The sequence below is a fragment of the Anguilla anguilla genome, chromosome 7, assembly GCF_013347855.1.
Source record: "Anguilla anguilla isolate fAngAng1 chromosome 7, fAngAng1.pri, whole genome shotgun sequence".
Classification (NCBI taxonomy): domain Eukaryota; kingdom Metazoa; phylum Chordata; class Actinopteri; order Anguilliformes; family Anguillidae; genus Anguilla; species Anguilla anguilla.
In genome coordinates, this window is record NC_049207.1 from 19,939,209 (window position 1) to 19,960,074 (window position 20,866).

At 40.7% G+C, this 20,866-nt stretch overlaps 2 protein-coding genes across 2 annotated transcripts in view; one reads left to right on the forward strand and one right to left on the reverse strand.

The window, feature by feature from the left end:
* Positions 1–641: 641 nt before the first annotated feature.
* LOC118232255 (cytokine-like protein 1) lies at positions 642–3,014 on the reverse strand. The gene is made up of 4 exons (XM_035427082.1): positions 2,753–3,014; positions 2,595–2,639; positions 1,614–1,760; positions 642–1,516 (listed from the first exon to the last, which is right to left on the reverse strand). Exons 1-4 carry the CDS (start codon positions 2,897–2,899, stop codon positions 1,418–1,420), a joined length of 438 nt encoding a protein of 145 aa, XP_035282973.1. The 5' UTR covers positions 2,900–3,014; the 3' UTR covers positions 642–1,417.
* Positions 3,015–8,859: 5,845 nt separating this feature from the next.
* Positions 8,860–20,866, forward strand: part of LOC118231236 (serine/threonine-protein kinase 32B-like) — a 56,860-nt gene continuing 44,853 nt past the window's right edge. Inside the window, exons 1-2 of the mRNA XM_035424880.1 lie at positions 8,860–9,496; positions 17,434–17,489. Coding sequence (XP_035280771.1) covers positions 9,445–9,496; positions 17,434–17,489 — 108 coding nt within the window. The 5' untranslated portion in view covers positions 8,860–9,444. The remainder of the gene's footprint in view (positions 9,497–17,433; positions 17,490–20,866) is intronic.

Genomic DNA, 20,866 nt, shown 5'->3' on the forward strand with positions numbered 1-20,866 from the left:
GCATGATGTTTTACTGTGGCCTGTGTTTATACCAGGGCTGCTGGTGGGACGCACTAATACGACCCCGGTGTAGCATAAGCAGCTGCACCCCTTGAGCAAGGTGCTTGGCCTGATCTGTCTCACCAAATACGGGTCTGTATAAAATAATAATGTAAATTTGAGATATGCAGGTCACCCTGGTAAAGCTGTCCACTAAGCATATCAATAAAGACAAGAGTTTATCTGTTTTTCCATAGTGATTATCAACCACTTTCTTGTATTCATCCATTAACTGAAATGGCGATGGAAGACTGACTCTATCACAACTGTATTTATTCTAGATATGCACATAATAATACATATTTATGTATAATGCTGTACAATACATTTTGATTGACAATATTATTGTTTTCATGTTTGATAAGAAAGACAGGAAATTAGGCAATCACAACCAACCTCTTTAGTGACTTATATTATTTTTTATTATTAACAATCAAATGATTGTTCAAATAATTCTGAGGTAATAATTGAAAAATTATTTTTTAAATTAAAGGACAAGTTGTTTCCTTAAAATGGAGATGATTAAAATGGTTTTAAACTAGCCTAAGGTTACAAAAAGTAAATACATGACCCTACATAATCAAATAAACTTTCACAAAAGGTACCAATGATATTTAGTTTTATTATGTACACACATATAATGCAATAGTATGTAACATAAAATTACAAAACAAGTTGCAGCCAAATCTACAAAAGCATTAATAATGTAAAAGATATAACACTGAAAAGGGTGAAGTTTTACAATCTTTCATATATTCTCCTGATATCAACCACACTTGAGGTAATCAACCCATTTCTCAAAGAGGAAGGCAGTACATGTTTTTAAGCTATGGACTGTAAAACAATCTTTTGAAAATAATTATATGTATACTTTGAGACAGTGCTATTGAGAACATGCAATCGTCAGGTACTTGTACGTGCAGAAGCACAAGCAGTCTTTTCAAAGGTAGGCACCTTGCTGGCTATGTGTGTAAAATACACTGCTGTATTTGGGCACATGCTTAAGTATTGCTGTTATTATTTTAGGTCTTATGTGGAATGACCGGCATTTAGCAAATTTCCTGTGGAAAGTTTTTCACTGGCTGGTGGTATGTGACCACACATACCTTCTCAGAAGTCATTAAATCCGAACTGCTTGAAATACCTTTGGCCAATTACCCAGTGTGCTGTGTCTGAGTGGAACGGTGTGATATTTAGTTATGTTCTGTGCTTTGTTTGTGTGTGGGTTTATATGTGCATGTGTGCATGTGTGTGCATGCATACACATGAACATGGGTATATGTGTGCACATGTATATGTGTGTGTTTGAATGTGCATGCACACTTGTGTATGTATGTGCGCGTGTGAATATGAGTTTCCTTAAGGATGATCTTCATTTTCATGTCTCCTGAAGGAGCTGAAGAGTGTCTTCCCCATACCTTGGTGAACTCTGACCATTATCCAGAGCTTCGCAATCATCTGAGAAGAACACAAGATCCTGTGGATGGACACAGTAAAATATGTTGAGGTGACAGAGACAGTGTTGGGCATCAGATGGAGTGAGGCCAGAGGGAGTGTGTTAATGTGAATTTTACCCGGTAACAGACTCTGTTGATGATGACATACAGGTTCCTGACTTTGCGTTTCAGTAAGATGATTCTAGGACGCTCTCTGCAGTACTGCGTGGGAAGGTTCTCCACAGCATACAAGAAGTCACGCAGCTTGGACATGACACAGGAATTCTGGGGAAAGAACAATGTTCACTCTGATTATGTGCGGTCAGACGTATCTACTTCTTGTGTGATTCGACTCTATTTATAATGTTGCCTGCATTACATTTAAGGGTGCATAATCTAATAATGGTTTTTCCAGTTGACCGTTTATTATTGATTTTCGATCTTTAAGGTTATTTTCCCACACCATAAATATACCAATGTTAGTTTTATAATATGGTGCGTGCATTTATAAACATTTGTACAACCAAAGATTAAACGCTGGAAAACTTCATGAGGTTCAAGATGATTTTTTGCGATATTGTAGCCCAACACACTGAGAACATAATAGACATCATCCTCACGCATGTAAACTCAAGGGTCGGAAAGCACATATCGCTCAAGTTGTCATACCTCACAAATAACACATAAAACAGTAGTGTAAGTTGTTGTAAATTACCAAATGAACATTTTCATGACATTTGTGTAAGCATCACAAACACTAATATCTTTGCCGCAATACACGAGGAAATAAGCAAGCAATCAGGAGGGTATACAGGCTACTGCTATGTGAGAGCTCGTTTTATTAGGTTCCCTCAATCATAAATGGGGCATACGGCTCATTACCTTCATTAAAGGCTTAACTTGCTAGCTGCTTGCGGGTCATTTCTCGTCATAGAAAAAATAGCTGTTTGTACAACTTAGTTATTGAGGTTGTTTATGTTTTTGTGTTAACGCCTCAGGGTTGAATAAAATTAATTACTGAAATTAATCACATCCAAATGATCATCTTTTGATTTTTCTTTAAATGCCTTTGCCTGGGGGATCGATTAACTTTAACGTTTGAAACAAACTTTAACTTACGTGCACATCCAGATACATTTTTGGCAACACCTCTACGCACGATTTCTGAAAGGTCAAATGGAATAGAGAATGATTAGTGTTCTGACATATATGTTATTGATTTGTCAAAACGTGTGTTTATGTGTAGCCTACGTGTTACCAAGCTTGTCTTATCTTACCGTGCGTTGGTATTGGTGCAGTTTTTCCAGCATTTCCATAATCTCTTTGCTCAAACCCAGCACTCGAGAATAGCAAGTTGGGGGAGCGCTGTTTGCCGTCCAAAGAAAGTTGAAGAAAAATGCCAAAGCTACCACTGAAAATTTCATCCTGCTGCTTGCTCTTTCTCTCGTAAAAAACTTTTGACAGATAAAACTCCCGTTAGAACAGTCCTTGAGTAAGTTCACGCTCACAGTCCCACTGAGCTTTTCAACAGCAGAAGACAAAAACATCAATGACGTCACAGCCATGCTACAACCAGCACATTATTGACAGGAGAGGGGAGAAAACATTTCACTGCCCCTGCAAAAATGAAAGGTAGTAGGCTACTCATTAGACTACCGTTTAATCATTTCAAGTAAACACAAGAAACATTTACACTGGCAAGGATGAAGGTTACATTCCTTTAAACTAACGGACTCCGGGAATCGACATGTAATAAGAGGCATGTATAACTTTTTTGTTATTGTTTGGTTAAACTTGTATTGACCGTTTTATATATTGCCAAGTAGTGCCTCACCTAATATCTGATTAGGCTTAACTTCCTTTGGAACAGTATTCTGCTGTGTCAAAAAGAGTGTTCTCTTTTTGACACAGCAGCCTGTATTAGTCATCTAGCATTCCCTTTTTGAAAAGGAGATATCATTTAAATTGTAATTCCACGTAGAATAAACTGCGTGACTTGACGTGCATCAATGAAACGTCATTGATCATATTTACTGAGTTCATATATAGTTTAGCAGTTGTACAGGGCAGACCGGTATATACACAATTAACACGGTGCTTCCACTCTCACTTTTTCAAATCATTAAAATAATTGTAAAAATATATATTATGCTAAAAACGGAACAATGCAAGTAAAATAAGCAAGATATGTCGTTGTGACAACTGAAACAATACTAAATAAACTTAATAATGAACAGAAAAGTTGTATCAACCATTCACCCTGTGGGCAAAATAAATACACAAAACAAAATAAAATAAAATACATAAAATAATAATAAAAGCGAATAATGATAATCAAGAAGTGATCCTATATCCCAACCAATAAGTAAGACGATCAATTTTAAGCTGCAAATTCAATGTGGAGAACGCAGCGTTTCCTCCACAAGATGTCGCTGTAGTTACCGGTGTAGCCCAGATTTATGATTACGTTTTATTTTGGTTATTATTTCAAGCTGAATCCAATTATTGTAGCAAAACAACTAATCAGGATGATCACATTTATTGTCTTTGTATATTCATTTCCCCCTAAACAAAGACGGTTAAATCTCTCCACTAATTGTGATTCTAAATCCAAGAACATTGCTCAAGCACTGTTTTCAAAAAGAACTGTGCTTGGAATACAATTGTATGGAATACAGATTAAATTAGAATATTTTTAGGAAACTTTAATCACTGGTGGCTGATACAACTTTGGAAAGACTTTTTTTTGGCCATAGCATCCAATTCCAGGATTATTAAATTCCTCAATAGATATTGAAAATGGGTCCCAAAATAATAAATAATAAAAATGATAAATAAAACAACACTACACCAGGGCCCCTTAACCATGCCATGGCCCTAGGCAGTTGCCTGTATGGTCCAATGGTTTGGCCAGCCATGCATTGTATCTGCACAAAGAATAACAGAATTGAATTATACCTGTCAGAGATGAGAGCTTTTTGAGTTTTTCTGAAAATATAAAATACATTTTCTTATCGGTCATAAAGTAAGCATTAGCATTTTTTTTACCCCTTTCATCCTGATACACTGAGAAAATTTAGCAGCAATACATGAGTAGGCCAGATGGTTTATTCAAAAGTACAATTGCATCATCTGATTCAGAGCAGAAATGCAAAGCAATCAGGTCATAGAATCAGCACATTTACACAGGAACCCAGACTGGCAAGCAGTGCATTGCCATATATTTGATTTGACTGGATTTTATTTTTAAAATACACATACATCTAGAGCATTACACAAATAAATCAGGCTCACACATAAACGTACATTCATTAAAATTATGAATGGCTCATTTCTATTTTCTTCAGACTTAACTGTATTATGGCCCTCATTTAGCTTGACATGAGGTAAACAGGACCTAGTTCTGGGCATTGGACCAGCGATTTGTGGGTTCCAATCCGATATGAGACGTCACCTTCATTGAAACACTTTATAAGCACTTTTATAAACAGGTGTGGTAACGTTTAAAACGGTTTGAAAATACAGTGTCAGTAAAATTGTAACATTCCGAGTGGGCTGAGTCGTGTCTAACGGCATGTAAGATAGCTGCTCGGTTCCATTTCAGTGAACATCTGAACACCAGAACTGTGTGAGTCCAGATACTGTTCGACCAGGACAAAATCAAGACATGCTCAAGACAGACATGATGCTTATTGTGTTCTCAAATTCTTACCCAAATAAATTTATCAAGTGTTTATGTTTTTTGAATACATCATTCTTTTTTGTAAGTACAGCAGGCATTCTATAAAAATGTCCCACTTTTGTGCTTGGAGAGTGGGTGTGATGAGAGCACTCCCACACACAGACTTTGACACACATATTTTCAAATCAGCTTCATTGCATATTGAAACTTTCTCCAGGAATAGAGTCAGTGACTTTATGAACGCTAGCCACCCCTTATCTCCTCACGCAGAAGACCAAATTGATGTTTTTGCTCATTTAGCTGCATGTATAAAATTTGAACAGCCATAGTAATGTTGTGTCACGGTAACTCTTGTATGTGTCTTGTATGAGGTATCTGCTTAAAGTGGCCTGTATGTGTGGTTGACAGTGCTGGTGGTTTTACAGTGTGCTCCCTGGTCCTGTTCCTGTCTGCTTCTACTGGCTTACCCCACCACAGGCCTCTCCTCTCTCTCTCTCTCTCTCTCTCTCTCTCTCTCTCTCTCAAAAAATGAGTTTTTCTGACGAGTCATTCTGTTAATATCGCATCCTGTGGAATCATGCAGTAGGGACAGGGCACTGCACACGTTTCCGGTCTTGTTCCAACCCAGCTTTATGCGGTGTAACCTGAAAAAAATGTAACATTTTTAAAACCCAGAAGTGGTTGCCACTCAAAAAATGAATATACTCTTGTGTAGAAAAACAAATACAAGTAGAAAAGGAAAAGAAAATGGAGCATTCTGAAGGGAAACAATGTCCTTAGTGGTGGAATTCCTTTTCTGCTCCCCTGGTTACACACTGTATCTATTTGCAATCAGAGGTATCAGACCAGGCTCTGCACACCAAAGGAGTCTGACAGAGCTGGTGTCCCAGAGATTGTCCAATCACAGCTCACTGGCACTCAAGAAGAGAACATCAAGTACTGCCAGTACTGTCTGAACCCTCTATCGCCCACAACTGTAACTGGTAAGAGAAAGAATATCTCTTCCCCAATACACACCCATTCTATAGCCCTCCCTCTCCAGTTCTTCAGCTTCATTGCCCTTTGCCTTTGCCGCACTTAAGGCCAGATCCACTACTACCACTGTTATCACTACCACTGCTACTACTACAGCCACTAATACTACTGTTAACAGTACTGATACTGACACTACTGCCACTACTACTGTTACCACTACTACTGCTGATACGACTACCACTACGACTACTGTTACCACAACTACTGCTGCTACTACTACCACTAATACTACTGTAACCACTACTATTGCTGCTACTACTACCACTAATACTACTGTTACCACTACTACTGCTCCTACTACTACCACTAATACTACTGCTACAAATACTACTGCTACTGTTACCACTAATACTACAGTTACCGCTAGTACTGCTACTACTACTACAACTACTGCTGCTGCTACCACTAATACGATGACTACCATACTAGCACACAGGTGATACTCTCTTCAACCACCTGCAATGTGTGGCAACTACCTGTAAAAAATATAATCAAAGCCTTCAGGTCATGCAATACTATACCACAGGTTCACACACTCGCAGCTCATATAGCACTGAAGCTATGAAGCTATCTATCCTGGAGATTATTTCTCATTGTGCAGATTATCCAGTATGCTGTCCCTTCTGAAGTCAACTGCCTATTGCCTGCTATGTTAGGCAGTGTTGTCAGCAAACACACAGAAGGACATTTTAGTAGTGATAAAAATATTTAAATCAATACTTCCTGACTGTGTTAATTTACACAATTATGTGTAAATAAGCAATGCCTCACTAGACTGACAACTTTTTGTGTGTATATTTTCCCAAAACCTGGGGTCATATGACATTTTCATCGCTCAATTAATAAGGTTTTTTATTCATCCATTTTATTAATTTACTAAAATCAAACATATTATTATATAAACGAAGAAAGGCACATAAATCAAAACTATACCAATGAATGAATAGCAAAATGAAAAACAAACAGACTGAGTTACAAATATTACTGCCAAGTTTGTGTGGGTGATCAAACATAGACATTATATATATCCCATACTGGAAGGAATCAATTCATGCGTATCAGCTAATCTAGCTTTCTCATTTGATTTCAATTAATCTTGTAAATGAATTGTCCTTACTTCAAACTATTGCACTCCCATTCTATCAGCTTTATTGGACTTTTTCCCCTTTATACTCTCTGTTGCTGTGCAGTATATATCAGTCTGTCCATTTTACTGTCATTCCACTGATTTCTCCTCTCACTTGCGCTGTCAGGTCATGTTTCGCGGGTTCAGTTATATGGTCCCATCATATTAAGGATTCTTTGTTGTTGTTGTTTTATTGTTCTGTGCTTTACACAGCCCTTGGCTGCAGCGTCAGTGTTCAGGGGGCTGTGCCCAGTAAAATTAGATTGGTTCAATTTAATTGTCACTTGTAATTTAGTCCTACCATGATTCATGCCCCGCTGCATAAAAGCAGACTGTGTAAATTGCCTTGGATAAGAGCGTCCATTAAGTGAATAAATGGGATGGTATCTATTAAGAAAATGAGGTCATTGATAAGGTTTGTTTTGATATATTTTTCTGATAGTGAAAGACTGGCCTTACATATGTAGTAATGGTTCATGCTTTAATCTTAATAAAATTACAAGAAATCAGTTTTCCCATTCAAAATGTGGCCAGTGAATTGAATCAGGTATTGTTGAATTCATCCAATAAAATAATTTGATGTTCCCATTTGTGCACATTGTTGTTGGTGCCTTCTCGGCCACTCCTCCCTGGCCAAGTCCTTTGTGTCAGTACTGTCAGATGTCCACCTTTCGGTGCAAAGGGCATGAGACCTGGTTTATAATGGCTGATGGTTAAACTCCAAAAGTGGCAGTTCTGTGTCAATGCCAACCTTTAAGGTTTTCTTCAGAGAGGAGTTCTCTTGAAAAGGAATGCATTTGGGGGGTGGTCTTTGCACCAATAGGCTGAAATACGACCATAATGATACAAAGGGTGTAAGATCAGTCAGTCTTGACACAGCGCTACTTTCTTTTTCCCTGGAGGTGCACAAATCACTGAACCTTTTGAAAGATATGCTTTATATTTTGGGCCTGTATTGAGCTAGAAAGCATAGGCTAGTTCTGTATTGTGTTGAGATGACAGGTTAACTGCACCAATGATAACACCTCGGCTGTTGAGGCGTGTCAGCTCAGTGTAAATACGCTTAACATGCTCTAAATACTAAGCTCTGTAAATGGTCAGACGACTTGCCACCAGGTCCAGGGGAAGAAAGTAGTTCCTAACTTCCTAAAGATTTTGTCAGAGGAAAATTAAACTTACTAAACTCTAATTTTTGTAATGAAACGCTCAGGGATATGCATATTGTCGGACGTTTAGTTTTATGTAGGCTATAAGTATGTGGGAAATTACACAAGCACGCATACACTCAGATATTTGCTGCTGAAGTAGGCTATTTATTTCCTTAGTTACACGAAGAAAACGCTATCGTATATTATTTTATTATGCTGAATATACCTGGTTGTATTTCACCATGATTGTTTCAAGCTGAAATGACAACTTACGAAGTCCAGAGATGCGCCTGTCCTTCAACTAATATTGCAAACAGCATCGCAGATGCCGCTTTATTGGCGTGTTGCCACACGTGCTCATCGCATTCATTCTCCGCTCTCAAATGAAAGCACCGTGCCGATCGTTCGTCAGTGAGTGCTCATCTTTCTTCCAGAGGGTCTCCATGATAGGGTTAATCTACAGAGAAGCCGTTTTTTCAGAACCAGCCAGTAGGGTTTCCGCGATTTCCTTTATCCGTGGAATCACGGTTTACAGAAAGAGGTCTTTCAATTATTTCACTGAATCAGAACCCGTGGGCAATCTACCTCGGCATCCCCCGTACGAAAATTGAATTGAATTAGTCAATCGCTGGATGCATTTATTTTAAGGATAGATGGAGCTTTCTCTTTACACGAGCTGATTCCAAACACGCGCTGGGTTGTCCTTTAAATCTATCTTTTGAGATGATGCGATAGTGATTGTCCTCAATTGCGCTTAGTTTCTGGCTAATCGAAGAGGCTGTAGTTTGAAACCATGGATGAAAACGCGTGGGCTTCCTTCCGTATGTAGCAGTGAAAACAGACAACTTAAACAAACTGAAAAATTAAAGGGACAACTTTTACTCACAGAAAAACAAAAGATAAAATATTTGTTTCGTGGGATGCTCGTGACTGAAGTAGCGGAAGATTCCCAGTGGGCTGTGGAAAAAGCTCCAGAATATGGGCGCAAATCACTCCCACAAAACTCCTGTGTTTGATGAGAATGAAGACGGTAAGGAGCTGTCCAATGTACTGTTTTTGTCTCCGTCTATGCTTTTGCATGCGCCCCAGAAGCTGGCTATATCTGTTCACTTTGTTGTGCGTAATCTTCATGTAATATCCGAAGCTCTGTGATGATACGCGAACCTTTGTGTGAAGACTTCATATTTTCAACATGTGTTAAAAGCGTAAAGTTTTTACCATATTATAAAACGGTTGCTTTCGATCCTCTTCCACAAGTCATGCACCATTATTTTGTCATCATATCCACTTTTTTAAATGTGTTTGACTACAAACAAAGGCTGATGGCTTTTGTTTTCAAATGGAAAAATCCGTAAGCCCATTGGCTGAAGATGTATTATCTGATATATTGAACAGATAATTAATTTAATAACTGCAAAACATTAGGCACAACATGCCAAATACACAAAGCCAATACCGAACAAGGTAGGCTACTGCGACAGCTTAGCCGTACCATTTTTTCAGATTGTTTTTTCCTTGACAGAAAATTACTAAATATAACACCAAAATAACATTTTCACCATTATATCGCAATATGTACTATCAAAATAGCAGACTGATTGTGTGTAAAAACAATAGGCGAAACGGCGAAGGTGCGGTTTAAAAAGAAGCGGCACAAGCGAATTCCGCACAGGCAAAGCCCGCCAACAGGATCTCGGTAAACTGGCGCTATGGGTGGGACGGAGTTGGCGCCCCATGAGTATCACAGCTGTACAGGAGCCCATAATCTCCAGTAAATTTAAGGAAGATATACTGAAGAACAAAAAGTTGCTTTATTTATTTATTTAAATTCCAACTTGGGTTAGAACTCAAAATTTAAATTAATACCAAACCAGTGGTTTTAGAAAGAGAGAAAGAAAGAAAGAAAGAAAGAAAGAAAGAAAGAAAGAAAGAAAGAAAGAAAAACACACATATAGTAGCCTAATTCAATTAGTGCACGTTCTGAGATTGGCAAGCAGAGTTTTCACTGTGCTATAGCACAAAGCCGAGGTGGTTCAGGAAAAGAGGTGATCGAAGTTTTGCTTATATCATACCGTTTTATTGGGCAGTTCATGTGAATGCATAAATGCATGTTATAAGATGCGCATTTTATTTATAATTGAAAAGTATTGACATTAGATCTCGCATAAAATGAAATAAACAGAACTTTGATTACTTACAAAGTCGTCTGCCAAATTATTACATTCATAAAAATGCAGAAGTGTGTGTGTGTGCGCGCGCGTGCGTGCGTGCGTGTGTATTCTGGAGTGCTGTCAGCAAGCGTTAGCAGTCCGCTTAAAGGGACAGGCTCGCAGGTGTTGATAAAGTCTGTCCCTGACCTGTCACCCTTTATCTCACCAACTGACATTTAAGTTGTGATGGGCTCCGTGGCTCGCTCATCCGGTCGCCTTGGTTGTGTAGCCCAGACTGTGATAGCGCGCGTGCATACCAGACGGGTCTTTCATCAGTGAAATAACAGGTCAGTCAATTCCTACCGCAGCATGTTTTCCTGTGGGACAGGGAGAACTCAGACCTCTCTCTCGGGTCACAGGGTGGCGCATACGAAGGATGCATACCGCGCTTCAGTTGCGCTGCCTTCTGTCTGCGTTCTGTCACCAGTACAACTTGTTTTAGACGTAAGAACAGATTAAAATCGGACACCTTAAATGGTGGTGCGTCCGAATGAGTTTTATGTTATTCAGGAGCCCATGACGTGACTACGGTAGGCTAGAGTGAAATACCACAATAATTTATGTTGTGTTAATTCAACGCAACAGTAATCATATATTATAGTTTCTTTATTATCTCCATATTCACCGTTGCCTGCGTAGCGCCTCGTTATTTTATGCACCCTGAGCGTTCTGTTTTGTACGGTAACAGCGTGACACATCACACAACTGAGATCGAAGAGCATGTTTTAAAAGAATAAATTATTCACACTGTCCACTGTCTGCTTGGAGCAGCAGCAGGCTAAATTAGGAAATACAGGTTGGGGCGCACACCTTTGAGTCTCACGCTGTACCACCACCACTAAACCATTGACTTTATTTGATCTGAAGTCTGTTAATGTTCATCCTTTAAATGTGCCAATAGCAACATAAATAAGTTTTAAAACGTACGATTGCTGTTAACTCGGGTTTTAAAATAATACTCTAACCGGAACCGTTTGACAACTGTGACTACTTTCCTGGTTTTTTCGGTCACTAAGAGTAAAACATACGCGGTAGCTGCTCACATACCCATGTACACATTGTGACCAATGTATAATTACTGCTTTAAGAGCCGACTTTGACTTTTGTTAAATTGCTCTACGTGTAGTGAACACCAGCACTGCAACATATGAGCATCGAAGGCTTTATACGTTATTACTTTGGTAGTAGACCTCCTGAGAAGGCCAGGTTGCTGGTGGGTGTGGTTTTTATACTCCAGTGAAGGACAGACGTTGGTCTGGGCCAACTAGAAATAAATATTACAAAAGATATCATGTCCATGTGTTGGTACTGATGCCAACCTTTCAATCAGATGTACAGACATATTTCTGGGTTTGCATAATAACCCTTCATTGGTGCTTTTACGGTGTTGCTTACACACTGTCTTTTGTCAAAGAGCATTGTATTTCTGTCCTATACCAGCTCATGTCAGTGTTCACCAATGTTCTCCAACATTATATATTGCTCTGGATAAGATCATATTCTATATGGCTGTAGGGTATGTAAGATCCCATGGCACTTTTTACAAAATGTTGGAGGTTCTTGGGGCGATATAGCTCAGGAGGTAAGACCGGTTGTCTGGCAGTCGGAGGGTTGCCGGTTCAAACCCCCGCCCTGGGCATGTCGAAGTGTCCTTGAGCAAGACACCTAACCCCTAACTGCTCTGGAGAATGAGAGGCATCAATTGTAAAGCGCTTTGGATAAAAGCGCTATATAAATGCAGTCCATTTACCATTTACCATTCTTGGTGGTCTGGCCAAATTCAAAATCTGGTTCTCTCATCAACCCCCAGGCAGTTGGTTGAGGGAACCTCTGCCTTTTGATCTCAGCTGACGTGTGGGGGGCATTTATGCGTGAAATGGCTGTCTTAAATCACCTATTTGGGTACTACACACGTGCTGGTTGGTTGTGATGTTCCCCTACCCTTGCTGAAAAATGCATTAAGAGCTATCAAAGGTGTTGTACGTCGTACATACGTGCGTTTTGTACGTCGCTTTGGATAAAAGAAATGTAATGCAATGTAATGTGTCACACGCAGTAAACACAGTGATACTCATGGTCACGGCGTATGGTTTTGCGTAAAGCTAAGCTTCATAATAACGGTTCATTTTTAATGTAGTTATATCAATTCCAATGTCAGGGCAATAGAAACAGATATCCTCAAAAGATGTTTTAATACATCTACCAAGGGCGTTATATATTTGTAATGCTTTAGTAATGTGTTCCCAATAAATGGCTAATGGGAGGCCCCCTTCCTCATGGAACTAATTGTCTCTCCTTTGTCTCTGCCTGTACTAAATCATTTGAAATCATTTGAGCCACCCTAATCTTCAGCGGACAGAGGAGATGGAGAGAGGGAGGGGGTCGGGAGAGAGGGAGAGAGGTGTTAGATTTTTATATTATTTGGTATAATGTGTGAATACTAATCCAAAGCTAAGGAGAACATTCTGGCTCTTCATTACAATGCCCCCTGACAGACTTCTTGTGCCATATTACAAACACTGGGAACAGGCACAGATACTTTATTATATGAAGGAAGTTAAACGAGGCGTAGTATTGTGCACATATATATATACAATATCTGTGTGTGTGTTTGTGTGTGTGTTTTCTGGAATGGGAATCATTTCGGGGCAGAGAGTCAAATTTAAAGTATAAGAATTCAAAAACTTTATAATGAAAAATAGTTTCATTTTCTGGAAATGATTTATTTCTACTGGATTTTATTTTGTGAATAAGCCATCAGAAACAGCTGGTGTAAAGGTAGAAACCATGATCATTTGGAACGGTAATGTTTCTTTCATATAAATCTGATCAGACACCTTGTTACAAAAGATGTTGCTGTAAACGGTTTTCCCCACGGTCTTTTGAATATTTAATATTTCTAAGCAGTGCATGCATAATCAGTCTGTTTCAGCCAGCGGAAAATAAATCTGCCAGAGCTCCGCAACTAAAACTGCCATGTTCTTGCTTATAGTCAAAATCATACGACAAAAGAATCAAATTTTAATGATAAACACACAGATTAATCCTTTTTGAGGGGTACCTTTCTCAAGCTGTAAGAGAGAGGGACTGACGGCCTGTTTGGCTTCAGGGGAGAGTGGTGCTCCTTCATGCCTGCATAAAGGCAGACAGTCGCCTTTCGCTTGTGGAAACGGTTGCTAGGAGAAGACACAGCCATGATAGGGATTCAGTAAATGATGTCCTGGGTGAGTTAGCTTTATCATTTTAGCAGGATGTGGATGTGCAGCAGGAAGTTTAATCTCATGAACCTTGTTAAAAACCTGACAAAATGCCACGATGGATATTATTCACTATCACTGTGGGAAAGATTGTGCAGAGTCAGAGAAATGTCAGAAGGCTTGTGCGATTCTGTTGGAAATCTGAGTATTGTTCACTGCTATCATACGTACTTTCAAACGGAAAGAGAAAGCCTGGACGTCTGTGTGGGTTTTTCATGTTGTTCACTGTGAGAAAACTAAACTTAAGTCACATCAGAGCCATGTTAGTCATGGCAGAAGACACTGGTACAATTTGCAAACATCAGTCTGCATTTCTCTAGGTCTGACTGGTCAGCAACTGCACTCATGGGGCTTGTCACTAGTGCCTGTTTTTAGGTCCTTTTCAAATGTAACTCCACAAACTCTACTGAATAATAATTGTCAGACAGGATTATTAATCAGATTCTTCTTAGTCTGGTCCTCTGTTTCCAGTTTTTAACCCTTGGATTCACAACATAGGACTCTTCTTTGGGTATGTGCATGTTTTGCAGTCCATATGAAACATCACAAAAACATAGGGAAGATGGTGCTTGGTGAATAGCAGAAAGCACTTCATCATACTGTCAGTGAGTTTCCAGATTGTTCCGGTTTGTCAGCCCCTAGCAAGGCTGCATTGATTCTAATCTGCATGGGCAGAAATACTGTGGGTGCATCATGCACTAGGTAGCAGGGACAGCATGACATATAGATATTATTCATGCAGTAGTCCCAGAGGTTTTGGCGCATTCCATATATGGTAGTACATATGTGCTTTATACACATTTCATAGAACTGAACCCTGGAGCGACTGAATGCACAGATGTAACATTGTGAGTTATGTTCTGGTTACTTACATTTTTATGCAACACTCAATGATCAAGAATCAAATTTTCTGTAATGTCTCAAGCAAACAGATTGTAATAAGTGATTGGCAGAGAGACTATGACTGTGACTGATGTGTTCATGTCCATAAAAATGGATCACAAACTATAATTGATAAGTGGTTTTTATTAATTGTAGTTTCTGAACACCACATTTAAATTGAGATTTATGAATAGCAACTGGTATAGCAATAGTGATCCATCTTTGTAAGTAGGCCTACTACGCCATTCAAAAAAGGGCAAATGTATCAAGAGGTTTGTCACAAAGGTTTTTCATTCCATAGGATAGTAACAGTTACAACATCAGAGACAAAAATATTTTTTGGGTGTATAAGTTAATTGCTCCAAGTCCTATTGAATTGACTGAGGAGTTAGACCTGAGTTTTCCTTAATTGAATCTTTAGCTATATTTGTGATACTGCTGGGGGTAGCCACTGTGTCATGTAGCAAACAGGCACGGCAACAAGAAAATGCTTGGCTTGCCATTTTTATTCACTTCTGAAACTCAAAGAAAAGGATCTTTTATAAAATAAAGTAAAAAAACAAAACTCACTAGTATCAATGAAAAATCTGTAAACGTATTAATAAAACACAAAGAAACCCAATCCAGAGGCTAGAAAAACCCTCCACAACCACATCACCAAACTAGGTCCTTCTCTAAGACCAATGAACCAGACCATTATATAGGCCCTTAACTAGGCAACAGGCAGCAGCTGCATGATTGGTAATTAGCTGCAGCTGCCTCCCTGCCTGTAAGTGAGGCTGGTGCTGTCCATGGTCCTGCAGGCCTCCCAGGTAGCATAAATACTGGAGGTGCTGAAAGGACAGCATCGCCACAAACACAGGAGCAACGTTCTCTCCTGCCTCACCCTTCCTGGTGTCACAATATTATATATTTATTATTGAGCAGTGATGTATTTGCTATTGCCTCTGTGTTTTGCATGTATATGTGCAGCCCAGGTAGGACGTGGTTGCAACAGCTCAATTTTGGGGGTTCAGCCCTGGTTTTTATGCAATTTTCCTTTCTGTTTACTCTGCAAAGGGTCTTCAGCATCAGCATCTCTGTAAAAAGTACTATACAAATAAAATTTAATTATCAATTAATTTTGTTTGCTGGACCTGTTTGGACATATGCGAAGAGCACTGATGTGTTTTTTCAAAAATCTGTGCTTTTGTCACAGTGATAAACTGAACCCTTTGCACAATATTACAATTTTTTATTGCACCAGAGCTTTTATTTGTTATATTTTTAGCGGGGCAAAATGAATGCCTCAGATACTAATCCACTGCTTCCACCCACAATGTTGGAAAGGTTTATATAGGAAGAGCAGAGCCCACAATTTGTACCCAGTCCTGTTTTTTTCTTTTGCATTTTTTAAAGGCCATTGGTCTACAGCAGGGCTCACGTGGCAATGCAGCGACTCAACAGCTGTCCTAACTTTCATGTTATTTCTGAATGCGCTGAGACAATTTGACAGATATCATTCACATACTGCTCAGGAGAAAGCCTGCCGGTCTCACGCACGGTCTAATGGGAACCTCTGGAATCTCGCAGGGTGGAGAAATATTAGACAGGGTCAGGGAGAGGCCAACGCTGGCATTTAGCTCGTTTATTAAATCCAGGATGTTTAGATCGCTAACCCCAGCGAAACGCCTCTGAGAAGAGAGTTCCTCCTTCATAAATTAATCAGAACTCCCCCCCGGAAGCGCGGCGGGGACAAGCAGCCCACGGCCTTTTCTGCCGCCGAATATCAAGGGCTGCGGGTTCCAAGGCATCCGGGAGAAAGGCAGGGGGTGGAGCTTCTGAAGTCCCCTTGGTAACGATTTGGCAACACAGGAAGAGACTGTACAATTTGCATATAGTTTCACCCCCCCCCCCCCCCCCCCCCCCCAGCTTATTTTTAATTCTACTGAAAGCCTTGAGTATTTGGCCTGGGACATTCAGAGCATTCAGGTGTGATTTACTCCGGATCCCAAGCTTTGGGTAATGAGCCGCCTACCCATGTTTGGCTCTTTAGCTTCCTGTTCTGCTATTTTGTGGTTTGTATGTTGTGTTTGTATGACATAAATATGAGGAAATATTGTAAACGCATGCAATCACTGCTCTTGCTCAACCCCTGACAAGTGAGCCAGCACATATAGTGTTTAAAGGCACTTTGTGCAGAAAATAGGCATACAAAGACTACTATTTTTTTTCATGTATGACCAACAGGGAGAAACAATATTGCTTGCCCTCAAAAAACAATTGAAAACAGTTAACATAATTTCAGCATTTTAAGGACAATCTGAATGTCAACAGCTTTTTGCGTATCCCATTTTTTGCCGCATGCTTATTGATGTAGCTTGACCTTCCTGATCTTTGATGTGTCATCACCCTGTAATCCTCTTTATGGCTGTGGCTTGACATGAGCGTACATGCTACATGTCTCAGCATGTCACATACATAAACACATTTTACACGTCTCAGTGCTCCTCGATGAAATTATTTTGAGGAGCACATGTTTTGCAGGTTGCAGTTTATTACACGTTCTGAGTTATTACGAACTAATAATTAATCAGGATGCCTGTGACTTAATCAAGCGTTCTCTATTTTTTTTGCAGTTAACTTTGACCACTTTCAGATCCTCAGAGCCATTGGGAAGGGAAGTTTTGGGAAGGTAAGTAGTGACGATTCCCTCTCCTTCATTAGTCAGAAATGTATACACATGTGGACACACACACACGCATGCATGCACGCACGCACACACGCATGCACGCACACACATACATACACATAAACACACACACACGCACACACACACTCAAACACTCACTCACTTGTTACTTTGGAACATTAGAAGTTATATATAGGAATCATAAATAGCTTAGGGTATTTTGTGGTTAAAAAAGGGTATTGGACTGCATATTGTCAGGATTGATTCAACAGAGATAGAAAGATGGGTTGTTTTTTGTATTATATTGTGTGCTGCAAAATCCATAAAAATCTATTTGTGTAAAAACACATTGATGTTTGTGATTGTAAGCCTTTGAAATCACTCAGCAGTGTACCTTCTGTATGATGACAATCTCTGTTGACATTTCTTGGAAATGTCAAGACTAATTGCAGAAAATAGCAAATGTTCCATGTCTCATCATTGGCCTGCTCTATCAAAGCCCTCTCTCCCCATGTGATGGACACAGTACCTGACACAAAGAGACAGAGGAATCTGTCAAAGCAGCCAATGCTTTAGCAAACCACCGGTCACCTGTTTCCCTCAGCCAATCAAAGCTTGAAGAACAGCTCCCTAGCAGTGCTGGTGACACACCCCCTTTTTTAACATTCAAATATGGTACAGGTCACTACTGTGAAGTGAAGAGTAACCTTCATTAATTTACTCATAAATAAGAACGTGTAAGAACCCCTTCTGAAATGACACACGCGCGAGCACGCACAAGCGCACGCATGCACACACACATTTTCTGGATGGAATATTGCCCTAGTCACTGGACATGTGGCAGCACCATGCACCTGCATGGAGTAAACGAAAGCCGGTATCTGTTATGAGCTGCCAGGAGGGGAGGGGAGGGGAGGAGAGGTACCATCAGGGGGGCTGTATTCTGGGATGGGAGGAGCACGAGTGAACTGTTGACAGCTTGGGAAAGTGTGTAGCAAACTCAGGAAGGCCAGTGTGTATCCTGGTTTTTGTGTGGATCAGACTTAGTCAATCCAATCCGTTCATTATCGGCATGGGTTTGGATAAATGTACTGCACAGCAAAATGTTCAGTGTAAAATCAATTCTGATCAAGTACTTAAAATTCGAATAGAGTACATATAGTCCCTATTGTACTCTGTTAGAGTAGAGTAAACAACGTTAGAGTTGATTTGACATTTGGAATTTTGCTGAGCAGTATAATATATTTGTGTTGAAAGAGCATGTGCAGCTTTGGTGAATTGTTGTCAGGAGTAAATGATTTGAATGTGCAAGTTTTTTTTCAGTTTTTCCATCTTAATTGAGGGCAGAAGTTGGAGTAAGAAAAATGAAGCGATAAGCATGACAGCCCACCCACCCGCACTCACTCCTGCTCACACTCCCGCACACACACACACACACACACACACACTCCCGCACACACACACACACACACACACACACACACACACTCCCGCACACACACACACACACACACACTCCCGCACACACACACACACACACACACACACACACACGCACGCATGCACACACGCACACACACACACGTGCGCGCACACACACACACACACACACTCCCGCACACACACACACACATGCGCGCACACACACACACACACACACACACACTCCCGCACACACACACACACACACGTACACACACGCACGCACACACACACACACACACACACTCCCACACACAGACACACACACACACCCGCACACACACACACACACACACACACACGCACGCACACACACACACACACACACACACACACTCCCGCACACACACACACACACGCACACACACACACACATATACACACTCTGACCATACAGAAAATCAGAAAATGAGCTGCACTGTGCTGACTGTCCTCAGAATTAGACTCTCCTTCTCATGACTCTATGTCCTAGTCCCACACCTTAAAAGCAGCTGTAAGCTGGACCCCATCCTCAGCATTGCCCCCTCCTGCCTCATTCAGAAACGGGCCCATCAGTCACCCGCATAGATGCTTAATTTTTCCATATTTAGAAATACCTGAATGCACAAATACCTGAGTGCACATTCCAGCTTGGATCCCGCAATGGCTAATTACTGTTTGTGTGAATTTCCGTTGATTTTTTATTTATAAACTAACTTATTTATATATTCCTAGCATGCAGCGGGAATCATTGTCCTGCCTGCAATAGATAATGACATGCCTGGTTTTTAATTATAGCCTTGGAGGAAATTGCTATTTTTGTCACCCAACCCACTCATGTTGTGTAAATTTCATGAGCCGCTGTGGTTCTCCTCCTAAGCTGCATGATCTGAGCGCGACGCATCAGTGTAATTAATACGCTAATTCTTGTCTCGACGCACTGACGATTTGCCACTTTTGGCTGGTTGGAAGTGCGCAGTCTAAGGCGAGTTCTTCGGAAGGCCTGCAGTCCGTTCTTCCATTGCCCCCTTTGCCCTTCCTAAATGAAACGGTACAAAGATGTAAAATATTTCACGGCGGGTATAGCCTTTTTGCGGGGCTGTGTCTTTTAAATGTCATGTGTGCGCAAGGCTCCGCTCTTCGCTCGAGGCAGGAGAGAGAGGAAGACCCGAGATTTTCTTTCTTCTTTGTGTTTTCAGAGATAAGCTGTCAAACGCTATATCAGCTGGGGAACAGGGGTGGGCGGATGAAACGCTGCCTACGTCTAAACCAGGAACGGGCCCCGTAGCCCCACAATCATTGTCTAGACTCTAAGCTGGGGGAACTGTGGCTAATGACCACCTACGCTTTCAGTCATTGTCTGTTTCGGGGTGTAATGGGGTCATGAGCGGGGCACTCATGATAAAGGCATTAAACGTTGCCCCCCTGGCAGGGCTCCTAGGAATGCCCAGCTCAGGACCTTGTTCCCCATGCAGCTCCGCAGTCTGGGTTGAATGTGACCATGCTGGGCTGCTGAGTCACTTGGTAAAAGCACTACTTGCGGCACCGCAGTCTCAGATCAAATCTGACCCATGTCTCTGCCAACAATGGCCAGCCGTCCTCCAGGGGCGGTGCACAATGGGCTTTGCATATATGAGAGGGATTCAGTAGGAAGGGACCCCTGTTGGCCATCCCGGCGCCCGTGGCCTGCTCTCTGTGCACGCGTATGATTGGGTCTCCTCTGCCCCTACTCTACGTGTGTGCAGTGCACACAGTGTAAAAAGAAACTGGTTAGCACCATGTGTTTCTGAGGAGAACCGTGAGTTGTCTTCACTCTCCGAGCTGGCAGCCGGGAATATATGAGCATGCTTGTGCATAGTTCACAAATTGGACATTCCATATTCAGGAGGGATTGTAGGTTTGATTGGGAACACTTATCC